The sequence below is a fragment of the Megalops cyprinoides genome, chromosome 15 (assembly GCF_013368585.1).
Source record: "Megalops cyprinoides isolate fMegCyp1 chromosome 15, fMegCyp1.pri, whole genome shotgun sequence".
In the NCBI taxonomy this organism is placed as follows: Eukaryota; Metazoa; Chordata; class Actinopteri; order Elopiformes; family Megalopidae; genus Megalops; species Megalops cyprinoides.
The window spans coordinates 1,407,769-1,420,630 of record NC_050597.1 but is presented as its reverse complement, the minus strand read 5'-3'; the positions used below and the strand labels follow the sequence as shown (position 1 = coordinate 1,420,630).

At 44.9% G+C, this 12,862-nt stretch overlaps 1 protein-coding gene across 1 annotated transcript in view; it reads left to right on the top strand.

Annotated features, from left to right (window-relative positions):
* Positions 1-12,862, top strand: part of LOC118789950 (inactive carboxypeptidase-like protein X2) — a 35,402-nt gene extending 22,540 nt beyond the window's left edge. Inside the window, exons 8-14 of the mRNA XM_036546700.1 lie at positions 1,082-1,205; positions 1,688-1,884; positions 2,625-2,804; positions 3,386-3,683; positions 4,907-5,046; positions 9,159-9,258; positions 12,402-12,862. Coding sequence (XP_036402593.1) covers positions 1,082-1,205; positions 1,688-1,884; positions 2,625-2,804; positions 3,386-3,683; positions 4,907-5,046; positions 9,159-9,258; positions 12,402-12,661 — 1,299 coding nt within the window. The 3' untranslated portion in view covers positions 12,662-12,862. The remainder of the gene's footprint in view (positions 1-1,081; positions 1,206-1,687; positions 1,885-2,624; positions 2,805-3,385; positions 3,684-4,906; positions 5,047-9,158; positions 9,259-12,401) is intronic.

The window sequence follows — 12,862 nt, the reverse complement described above, 5'->3', positions numbered from 1 at the left end:
TCATTATTGAGTAATGGTTTCAGCAGCAGCTGGTGCTGTAAGTAAACTACATGCAGAAGCTCATGAAAAATTACCTTGCTGTTGAGGAAATGGGATCTCATTCTTATGCAGATGTCACAATCCAGCTGCAATATTTCAGAATTTATTAATATGCTTCCTGTTTAGAAAGAGGGAGGATCCAGGCTCTGTTCAGACAGCCTGTAAACACCGTGGTCAGATGTCATAGACAGTAATGGCACAGTGAAGCTTCATGAAGCAGAAAGCCTGACCTGGCTAAATGGCCTGTCCTCCTTATTAGGCATCTCATGTTTTTTATGTTCTTATGAACCCAATAATGAGTGAAGCTACTGTCTGTTGTCAATCACTGACTTGGTTGAACCAATCAGAAGACTTTGCTCTCCGTACCAAAATAATGTGATTGGTTCAGGTCAGCAAATCACTGATAGCTCACATTCATGAAGCCTCCTATCACAGATGCAAATGCTCACGGAAAATACAGGTCAGCTGTAACTGCAGAAACAAATCCAAAAGCACAGTGCCTACGGTACGCATGTGTCAGAAGTCGATCAGCATAGAGATTGTGTGGTCACAGCATTAACAGAGAGGGAAAGGGGACATTCTGTGGTGTTTGAGTCTGCCGAGCTTCAGATATTTTTTTGTTATAAGCTTACATAGTTGAGGTTATCCAACAGTTATGTTGGACGGTTAAATCGCATTCCATGGGGTGGATTTCATTTCAGATCGTTTGGTTATGGTTTTTTATAATAGCAAGAATATGTCCATGGGCAAACAAAAAAGGATCATAAGGCTGAAACAGAAATAAGTCACTAAAGGTTGCTATTCTGCATTTTTCAAAGATGAGGTTTAGCAGTGGCTTTGTATAGAAATATGGCAAAAGACATTGTGATGGAGACAATACACTATACTATCAGAGAAGAGCGGTACTCCTAAAGCTTTTAATACAAGGCTGGCCATCATTGCAATGATTGTCCTGCATTTTGTGGATTGTTTAATAGCTACTGAACAGTCACTAACTGCTGCTGCCCCCCGATGGGACCCTCTTTGCTCCTGTCTCCACCAGCTGATGAAGGTGGTGAATGATATGTGCCCGAACATTACCCGAATATACAACATCGGCAAGAGCCACAGCGGCCTGAAGCTCTATGCCATCGAGATCTCAGACAACCCCGGAGAGCATGAACTGGGTGAGACACTCAAAATAAATTAATATGCCTCAAAGAAAACATTACAGTTGCAATAATCTCTCATTGAGTCTGCGGCTGGAATTATTTCTGATGGCGTTTTGGATGCCTTTTAAACTGAGTATCATATTTAAGCAGACAGCACTTTTTCCTTTACTTACATAACTTACCATTAATTTCAGCCACCACTGAACTCCCACTGCTGTTTAAGGAAGGAAAAAATAACACTTTAATTAGTCTTCAAATTAAGGACAGTCAGGAGGATTGAAGATGAAGTTAATAGATGCTGAAGCTGTCAACAGAAAAAGTACATCTTTGTAAGCTGCTGTGGACACAGAGACGTGTGTGAGTTGATTATAGTGGTAGGAAGTGACTGCGCTGTCAGAGTGGTTATTCAGCTGCTGTGGAAGGGCTATGCTAGCCCAACGCATGCGTTTTCTGGAGGTGCACCTATCCTTCTGGAAGATTCAGATCTTCTCACCCAGGTGAGCCAGAATTCCGCTACACTGCTGGTTCCCATGGCAACGAGGTGCTGGGCAGAGAGCTGCTGCTGCTGCTGATGCAGTTCATGTGCCAGGAGTACCTGTCTGGTAACCCGCGGATACGGCACCTGGTGGACCAGACCCGGATCCACCTGTTGCCGTCGGTCAACCCAGACGGCTACGAGAAAGCATTTGAAGTGGTAGGTCTGCCGATCTGCCCTCATAAACTGCCTGCCTCACACCCACCACTAACATTCAAACAGGACCTGTTCCTTCCAATCAGCTTCATCAGCTGCTGTCTACGTCTTCCCAGGGTTACACAGAGCTGGGAATTTTCCCCCTGTTCTTAATCTTATTTGCATACTTTGCTGATTGAAAAATATTAGTACATGGTATATTCTAAAACACTGCTGTCACTTGGATTATCTTTCTAAAAACAAAAGCCTTTTTCAAGTAAGCATGCGTGTCAGATACGCATCACTCTCAGATTCAAAAGAATCGCCACAAAGAGAGGGAGTCATCTTACTGTGGCAGTAAAATAACCGACTAAAAGGATGTTTATGAATTCATTCAGAATGTATTCAACTTGGCTGCCATTTTTTGCACAGTTTCTCACAGTGTCACTGGTGTTGGATTATTGACCTTTTATGGAAACTTTGTAAAAGGGTCTTTTTTTGTTTTAGCCAACATGGAAGACTATCAAATGACATCACAGATGGTTGATGTGTGAAAAGTTAAAATTAGTCATGGCCCTAAACCATGAAAGCTGGATTGGCAACTTGTATTGTTTTCATCTCTATTTGTTTTGTAACTGAATCTCTTAGTTTGGTACAATGTGATGCAATGCTCACAATCTGATTGCAGGGAGAGATTGTCTCTGCTATGTTCTGGCTGCGTTTTTCTCCGGTCTAATGGCCTGTGCTTTGGTCCTGTCCCTCAGGGCTCAGAGCTGGGAGGCTGGTCTGTGGGCCGCTGGAGTCAGGACGGCCTGGACATCCATCACAACTTCCCCGACCTCAACTCCATCCTCTGGGAGGCCGAGGCCAGGAAGTGGGTTCCCCGAAAAGTGCTCAACCACCACGTGCCCATCCCAGAGTGGTACCAGTCAAAAAACGCCACGGTCAGTCAGAGGTGGAAGGAGAGGACAGAAAGGCCGTTGCAGAGAGACTTATTCGATATTTGAAAATCCATGTTCCAAACATTTTCTCACAGTTAGATCATCTCACAATATTGTTTAACATCAGTTTTTAAAATGTATACATGAAGTTCTCCCATACAATAGCAGCACAATTTGCAGTTTGTGGCCAGTATAAATCCTTTGTAATGTGTTTAGCCTCAGCAGGCTCTTTCTTATAATCTTACAGTTTTATTCCAATCTAGAAAATGTGAAAAGCGTCAGAGATATGGTCTCCTTTTGCGCCTCTGTCTACAGCAGGTAATCTAAACACTTAAACACACTACAAGGACTGTAAAAGATTAGAACAACTAAATTTAAATATTGTGTGATTTTAGGAATGCACATTCGTGGGTAAATGTGGTTACGAAAAGCAAGTTTGTTGCTTTGCTGTTCTATTCTCTGGCAGAGTTCAGGGGCTGGGATCGATGATCTTATTGTTTCGTGGCTGATGCATTTGGTGGATCTGGATCACAGAGGAGCGGAGAAGCAAACAGTTTTCTGTTTTTTTTTCTCTCTCTGAGCAGGTTGCTGTGGAGACGCGAGCTCTGACCGCCTGGATGGAGAAGATTCCCTTCGTGCTGGGGGGGAACCTGCAGGGTGGGGAGCTGGTGGTGACCTTCCCCTACGACATGGCGCGCTCTCAGTGGAAGACCCAGGAGCAGAACCCCACCCCTGACGACCACGTCTTCCGCTGGCTGGCCTTCTCCTATGCCTCCACGCACCGCCTGATGACTGATGCCAGCCGCCGTGTCTGCCACACCGAGGACTTCGCCAAGGAGGACGGCACCATCAACGGGGCGTCCTGGCACACGGCCGCGGGAAGTCAGTCCTCACCCTGGCATCGATCGGCCTCCGCTACACATCTCTCTCTCTGCCTCTCTCCCTCCCTCTGTCTCTGTCTCCATCTGTCTGTCTCACCCTCTCTCTCTCTCTGAGATTCTCTCTTTCCCTCTGTGGGTCTCTGCAGTTCAAGCTTCAAATTTTGCTTAATTTGCATGACGTTACACTACGGTGTCTTCCCTCAGCAGACTGATAAATAGGAGGGATGAATGGTATGATGCAATAATAAAAATACACACTGATTTAACTGTAGATGAAACACACGGAGATAAGTGCAATGTTAAAGAATAAATAAGAATAACGGCAGGATATGCATTAGTATAGGATAAGGCACACAGAGATTGTGCTGTTGCTGGGGGGTCCTTGTGCACTGTCCCCACAGATGAGGCAGGGGGACACAGGTGCAGGAACAGTTTGAATTGTACTCTTCCTCCTTTAGAGGAATGGGGAATGCACTACAGTCTCAGAGTTTAAGAGGACTCTCTTTCCATGCCTTCATGCCTTTCTAGCTGTGTTTGCCTGTCTCTCTCTGTCTTCTACTTTCTCTCTGTCTCTCTCTGTCTTTCACTTTCTCTCCGGCTGTCTTCCTTTTCCACTTTCTCTCTCTGTCTCTTATTTTTCTCTCTTCCTCTCAGTCTCAGTCTCTGCCCCCCCCCACCCCCCACCCCCTCACTGTCTTTCTCAGTTATATGACAGTCTGTTTGTCTCAGTCTTTCTCCCTGTGTCTGTTATGTATTGTGCAGATTTTGTTACAGTTTATTTTAGGTTTGTCTGGAGGTCCTGGCTTTTGTGCAGCCGTATTGTAATGATCTCTCTCAGGCCTTTCTAACGGTGGCCTCACAGATTCCACGGCGCCCTTCACTCAGGGCTGAAGGTCGCTCTCTGTTGTATCCCTGTGTGAAAGGGATTACTCTGACCTCAGCAGAGATTTAAAAAATGAGAAGGACCACAAATAATGGGGATTTAATTCTAATTAAATCTGCTGCGCTTCAAGAGCAGAAGTTCTTGTCGACATGAGGACAGGAACAGAGTATGCTGCAAGGAGATATACATAATCTCATTATCTTAGGACCTATAGACAGAAGCCTGCCTCATGTTATCAGGATAGTCTATTTTTGCAAATACTTGTCTCAGAAGAAAGTCAATCAGGGAGAATTGAAACACTGCTAACACGAGTGACCCGCAGATCCGCTGTGTTTTGGCAGGTATGAACGACTTCAGTTACTTGCACACCAACTGCTTTGAGCTGTCCATGTATGTGGGCTGTGATAAATTCCCCCATGAGAGCGAGCTGCCGGAGGAGTGGGAGAATAACCGGGAGTCCCTGCTCGTCTTCATGGAGCAGGTGTGTGAGGCACACGCTAACGTACGGAGAGACACACACGCACACACGCACGCGCACACACACACGCGCGCACGCGCAAATACACATAAATACACACACGCACACACATGCACGCGCACACGCACACGCACATGCGTGCACACATACACACACAAATACACATAAATACACACACAGGTGTGTGTGGGTATTCACACAATCGGGCACACAAGCACACCTGCACAAACTAAAACACAGGTAAAAACCTGTTGCATAGTGAGGGTGGCAGTATGCCTAAAGTGTATCCCCCAAAAACATGTACATGATGCAAAACAAGAAGACAATACAGCAATATCTGGGCAGAAAAATAAATATTTATCTATCTCATTTACCTCCACTACTACTGCGGACCTGTACATGTTAATAAATTTAGGATTACTGTTCTTCCAGATCACAGATTCTGTTCAGATTCAGTGAGATGAGAAAAACGAGCGTTGTGCTCCTCGTTACCAACACGAATCCGTCTGAACGGAGCGGGACAGTAATGTGCGTGAGCAGCTCAGGGTCACTGTGGGGCCGAATGCAGCAGAATCTCTCTCCACAGACGGCTGCTGAGACAGTCTGATCTCATGACTTATCTGCACCGGAGAGCGCTGGCCAGGGCAGAGGCTCAGATCTTATGATACTGGGGCAAACAAGGCTGGATAAACCGTGAGGGAGAGCGTTTGGGTTTGTGTTTGAGCCTCCGTGGGGGCTGAGCTCAGGTTGTCCCGGGGGCTGATTTCTGCTCCGTTGCTTCAGCCTGTAGCCTTGGGGGTTCGGTGTATGGCTGTGCCCACATGGGCCTCAGGCCTGGGCTCTATCACAGGAAAACCCTTCAATCACAGCCTCTGCTAAGCCCCTTCCAGCAAGGAGACTGACCTTGTGTGACGGCTTTCCTGGAGTTACTGACAATCACCCCCATATCTGCAGCAGGGGAAATGAGCTGTCAGCTGGCCTAGCACTGACAGATTATAGTCCTTGATAATAATGAATTAATATTAATATTTAATAAATAAGTTGAATAAATAAGTACATTGTTCAGCATTATTATAGACATTATTAGCATGTCTGTGATGTTTTACTTCACAGAATGTCTGAGTGAGACATACTCAAGTATCGTCTTTGCTGGTTGGGCTCTGAATACATTTTTCTACTGGCCTTTTGCCGTTTGTCCAATCTGCCATTGCAGTGATGACGCAGGGAAGAGCCACAGATGCTAGCGCTGGCAGAGACCTCACAGAGACAGCATGAGCGTGTGACTCACAGCGGGAGAGAACGCTAGGCTCTGTGCTACACACTGATGGGAAACATGCTGGATCAGTCAGGGCTAACAGACTGAAGAGGAGCCGAGGGGTGAAAGAGGGTCATCTCTCCATACACAGGGCTGCTGAAGAGCAGAACCACTGGGCTGTTTTAGGGAAAAGGTCCTAAATCCCATCCAGCGGAAGATGGGAGACCCCGTCTGAAAGACCAGTGACCCCTAAAAGTCCAGATTTACCGAGCGCTTATTTCTCTCGGTGTGCGCCTGCAAGGATCCTTTCCGAAAGTAATAAATTGCTCTCTTGAGCACAGAGGCAGAAAATGTTGCTTTGCTCATTTATTTACTTTGCCTCGCCATGATTCCATGATTTTTGCTTATTTATTTTTCCTTGTTTGTGTATTTTAGCTCTGCATACATAAATACTGAGTAAATGGCTGATTTCATTTCTCAGCTTATTGTTTATGTCATGTTCTTGGCTAATATGGTTGCAAATTTACTTTAAGCGACTGTTTGTACCGCATTTATTAATTATGCATGACTATTTTTTAAATAGTAATGTTAGTAACAGTAAAAAGATCATTTGCTCTTTGGACTGTATTCCACACTGTTCAGAATATGCATATTTTTGCAAACACATTTTTCCTTTTTTCCATTTTTAGTACAGCCACAAGGACACAAAAAGAAGACAAAACCAAATGATTATACTGTATTTAACTGGACACATCACCTTTAAAATCTCAAATTAAAACAAAACAGCAAAACTTAAAACACCACAAGGTCACTTTTAAATTGATTTCTACATTCTTTTACACTCTGTAATTCTAAGTTTACCAGCCTTTTACTGCACGCTCAATATCGGGTTGCTATTTATAAACATTTTTAACAGTATAAGTAGGCTCTTAAAGACTGACCAAGGTGGTCGTCAATAAACCCATTAGGCTGAAGTGTGTTGTTAAGCCCTTTTCACAATGGGCTCCGGTCACAAAGACCCAGGCAGCTGGGCTTATTTCATCTGTGGGCCTGAGCACCAAATCAATGGCACTCACAAAATGCCATGGAGGCACTGACAGATAACACGTAAGAGTTACACAGAGTAATTGGCTTGTACTCTGCGCATTTCCTGGTCTGACATTTTGAGACCTCTAATGGCTATGGCATGCCTTTCATCACCCCAGTGGTAGTATTTCCTAAATAAAAGCCTGGCAGATTTAAACAGCCGAACAATGCCAGCCTGTGGGAGCTTATTTCTGCTGGCTCTTTGAGTAAGTTATCTGCCAGTCAGTGCTCATATAGCGCTGTGTCAGACATCATTACGCCAGGTCTCTGCCGGCGGAATTGGGTTCAGTTTAGGTGATCACACGCGCCGGGAAGGAGCGAGCAGATCAATTTGGAGCGTCAGCGCGGCTGTGTATTTCTCAGGATGAAATGAAACGCTGCTCCACTTTACTCTGTTTACCCACTCCTTCACATGGCTTTGTCTAATCTGACAAAACGGAAGCACTGACCAGAACAGAGCAGAGCCAGGGGCACAAAAGATGCCCCCACCCCCCTCACCCCCCCACAGCGTGGCTCACAGAGGAACTGAGCGGGAACATGCGGCTTCCTTCTTCCTGACCGCACACACAGAGGCACAGTGAACTGGCATGACTTGCGGGTGTATTGCTGTATGAATCATAACAATCACGACTAGCATTCATGTCAGGTTGTCCGACTGCAGCTAAAACGGGGGAAATTCTGCCCAATAGGGGCAGCTCTTATCTGCTGCTGACGCCCCTGTGGAGTGAGTCACGATAAACACACACTCACGAATACGGGACAAATATATCTCATATTTTTTGCTGATAGAAGAACATCCTGCCAGTCTTCATTGTCTCCATACGGCTTTGTTAGAATGACAGATAATGACAGTGTGCTTAAGCTGCTGACGCCATCCACATCACCCAGTGCTAACTATAGATAGGAGCATGTTATTTTATATCATGCAGACTGAACAGGCAAAAGGTTGTGACCTCGTAAAGTATGACTTCAGATGTACTTATTAAACCAACTCCACATGCATACTGTGAAAGTTGATCTTTGTGCTGGAAGTCGCTCTGGTTAGGAGCATCTGCAAAATGAATGAAATATAATCTTTAAAACATTACTATGCAACAAATTGCCAGCATGTGATTGTGACTGGGGAACTTGTTCTCTCAATGTCCTCTTATATGGACACACTTGATCAGATTTTGGGGTGTATCAAAAACACTCAATCACAATGACAATTTTCACACATTTTAAACAGGAAATAACCTACTGAATGCGATTACACTAATTAAATAGGTAAGTATTAAACATCTGAAAACAAGCATGGTGCAAACGGAAACCACATATTGCATATAAACAGGTTGTTTCTGAATGTTTTAGAGTTAAGGGTAGAGGTATGGTTATCCAGATATCCTGTGGGATTACATAAAGTGGTAACCATGTAATTTCAGTAAATTGGCTGGTTAAAATAAAATATTGCTAAGGTACCTCTCAAATTAAGAAAGGAATTGCTCAGTCATTATCTTTACTGCTTGTAGTGTGATACTGAGAAACTAAATCTGCATAAAATACAATGTTAAGCTCTCTACACAGACAAGTGCACTGAAACATAATCATGAATTACAACTGTGAATTATAATTTTTCCACCACAAAAAGATGATCTGAAAAATGTCATGCTTTATCTTTGCAGTATATAAAATGTTACATTAATCTGCAAACAAATTGTTTTTTATTTAAATTAAAACTGACCAGAATAATTGGACATTAAACAACCAATGGAAATTTGACCCCTCTCCTGTGCAGGTTCAGCGTGGCATCAAAGGCATGGTGAGAGACACGCAGGGGCGTGGCATCGCCAACGCCGTCGTCTCCGTGGAGGGCATCAGCCATGACGTCCGCACAGGTCAGCCAAACAGCACAGCGCTCCACCACAGCAAGCAGACAAATACAGGGCTGACACAAGTCACAGATACGGCCTCCCAGAATGCTCTGCTTGTACGACCACTTTGGGGTAAAGCTTATGGGAGTCCTCTGTATGGTACACAATGAACACACATGCAGGTTACCATTAGTCAGAAAATAAATCTGATACCTACAACTAAAGTCTAATTGTAGCACAGAAACAGCTTTCGCTGACTGTTTCCTCAAAGAAACGTGGGTGGACTGGTACCCAACATCAGCAGTCAAAGTTCAGGCATCACTCTTTAATTTGCTGATGCTCATGTTCTTGGAAATTGTGCAGAAATGGTGCGTTACACTTTGCAATGAAAACAGCAAATCCACCGCAGTGCTGCGTAGAGCGCTGTGGCATTTCAGTGTAATCCCAGCAGCATGAGTCATCTGTGCATCTCCAGCCTCCAAACAAGGCAACCAGGCTACGTACAATACTGCACCACTAGCCAAGCGGGATGGGGGAGAGGGAGAGCCTTCACCTGCTCACTGCACTCACATCACGGTTTATCTCCCGCTCCAGGACTCCAGCTGGAGCGCTGAGGTCATCGAGTACCTGGCCCTGTTTTTCCTCGCGTTTTAGAGACTTTCACTATGTCCCTGGCACAGCCATAAAATCAATTACTAAATAATTCAGAAGCACAAAATTATTCTCCCTCTTATGAATTTAGCACATTTCTGACATTAGTTTGACAAATTCAGCCCATAGACCCCATGGCAGTAACATGAATAGCATGAATATTAGGTACTGTAATTATTTATGAACCTGAGAAGTTATGGTCATGTAAAAAAAAGGTTTAAACTACCCAACTAGATTGTTACAGCAGCAGAGATGGTGGAGTGGTTAGAGAAGAATGTTCATTTTAGAATGTTAGAAAACTGGTGGCGTGTTTATACCTGTAAGCAAAGCTTCAGGTAAAATATGCAATATATGTTGCCATGGATATGATGGATATAGTGTCTACTAAGCATACAAACAATGATTTGCACTAGTTAGCAAAGACAGGACTGGCAGTCCTCTTACAAGGACAAACGATAATAAGTGTTACAATGTTACATAAGTGCTGCAGTGTTACGGTAATAAGTGTTACAGTGTTACAATAATAAGTGTTGCCTCAGCCTGTCAGTATGAGATGTGTCTCCAAAACAATCAGTGTTCCAGCAACTTCTGAGAAGTGATTCTGTGCCCTTGGCAGCCATCAGTCTAAAGAGAAGTGAGGCCTGTCGTCTTATGCAGAAGTTTTAGGCTTCCCTGTAGGGGTGCGGGGTAAAGTGGCAGTTCCATTCTGCGCACTGTCTCCTCTCAGACTCTGCTCACACAGAGCCACCTGCCAGCCCGCCTCTTACTGCAGGCCGGGCTGTGCCTCGCCTTAGGAGATGAAACAGGTCATTTTCAGAATGACAATGTTCCGTGATATTTTTAGCGTATGTGGGCGAGCCAATCCAATCGAAGCCTTAACTCACTGTGACAAACCAGAGTGAGTGTTGCAAGCTGTTAAAGGTCAATTTACATGCCCATTGGAAGGGGCTGACCCCTCTTCTCTGCCTGTCTACAGAGAAATTATTTAGATTGTCCCATATGGTAAGGTACACTCTTTATTATTGCTATCTCACTTACACAAACAGGAGAGGGAAGCCATCTTTGAACAATTACAAATGTGTGCTTAAAATGAATTGTGCACCTAAGTACACCATATTACATAATCAATAAATGTAAACTTCGAAATAATGACGGTCTTCCTACATTGAGTCAGCTTTATGCTGTGTGATTACACTCTTCTTGGGCTGTAGACAGTGATAGTGTAACTTGCGTCTCACTCAGCGGCAGTGCAGAAATCACGCAGTATGCCTCCACACATCACACGTTTTGAATTAAAATATTTGAACGTCACATCAGCTCACAGATGTGAGGTTTTATCTGCCAAATGGTAAAATCAGAATCCGCTATGCTAAAAAACCCCTCCTGCCATATGGCCCTGCTAAATACTGTACTCGCAGATATTTCTAATACTGGTTTGTCTCTTGTGGTAAAAACATTTATATGAAAAAGGTCCTTTGCTTCTGTTTTAAATATGCAATGCTATGCTTTTCAGCATATTAATTTAAATTAAAACCAGGAGAGGAAAATATACCCATGAAGGAAGAAAGAATTGCTTCAATGTGAGATTAGGAGGAGAATTTATGGACAATCCCCATGCAATTAACCAAACCTAGACAAACCGGTCCCATCCGTGACTATAAAATCCCACTCACCACTTTCTCTCTGTGTCAGCGACTCACAGCACCCCTCCTCCACCCCATCTCCCCCCTTTCTTTTCCACAACTTTGACTCACAGCCAGGTGCAATCCCTTCACCCCTTTGGACCTCAAGCCAAACACAGTACTGCTATAACCACAGCAAATGCAACCTTCATGCTCTGATTGTGTGAAAATTCATATCTACTGAACTATAATTTCCAATGGAAATGTGCATTTATAACTGAACTACTGTCCTTTAGCTAGCAGCTAAATTAGCTAATAACCACAGTAGCAAAGCATTAGATGGATAAAGTAGCCTAAGCAGCTCCTGTGCTCATCTGATGACTGGTCTGAATGCCCCCTAAATGCCTTTAGTTTGAAAATATTATATATAATACGATTTCATGCCTTTGTGTGAAACCTTGAGGCAACCTCTTCCTTTTGAAACCACTTCATCAGGCTGTTGTCACTCTGTAAAGAACACCATTCCTGTAAATGCTGATGCTAACAAGCTGATGCTAACAGGTTGGCTTCTTCTTATGTATGAAAATAATGAAGAGATCAATTTAATAACTATCCAACTATCTAACTGAAAAGGGAATGACCTGCAGAAGCTGTGAGTCATGGACCTCATGCACTGAGGGGGGGTGCGTACACACACACGCACGCACACACGCACACGTACGCGCACGCGCACACGCACACACACACACACACACACTCACACACTCACACACACATGCACGCACGCACACACAAACGCACACACACAAACGCACACACACACATGCACACACACACACACACACACACACATACGCTAACGCACACACTCATGACTCATGCCTGTCTCTGCAGCGGCAGATGGAGATTACTGGAGGCTGCTGAACCCTGGGGAGTACAAGGTGATGGTGCGGGCGGAGGGGTACAGCCCCTCCAGCAAGGTGTGCGAGGTGGGGTACGACATGGGCGCCACACGCTGCGATTTCCTGCTCGGCCGAACCAACCTGTCCCGCATCAAGGAGATCATGGCGCGCTTCGGCAAACAGCCAATCAGCCTGCAGCACCGGCCGCTCCGCCAGCGGCTCCGCCCCGGCGTGCGGCGGCGAGGAGCGTAGGGACGCTCGGACAGCGGGGGGGCGGGGGTGGGGACACACACACACACCGCCAGCGGCTCACAGTACAGCCCATCCGCTGTAAACTGGGGGCCACTGTGCTGTGATTGGATGACCACAATGGAAGTTTATTGTATGAGTGACAATCCCATGTCCTCTTCACAGACTGTTGCTCACAGCCTGAACAGGAGCTATCTTCAGTGG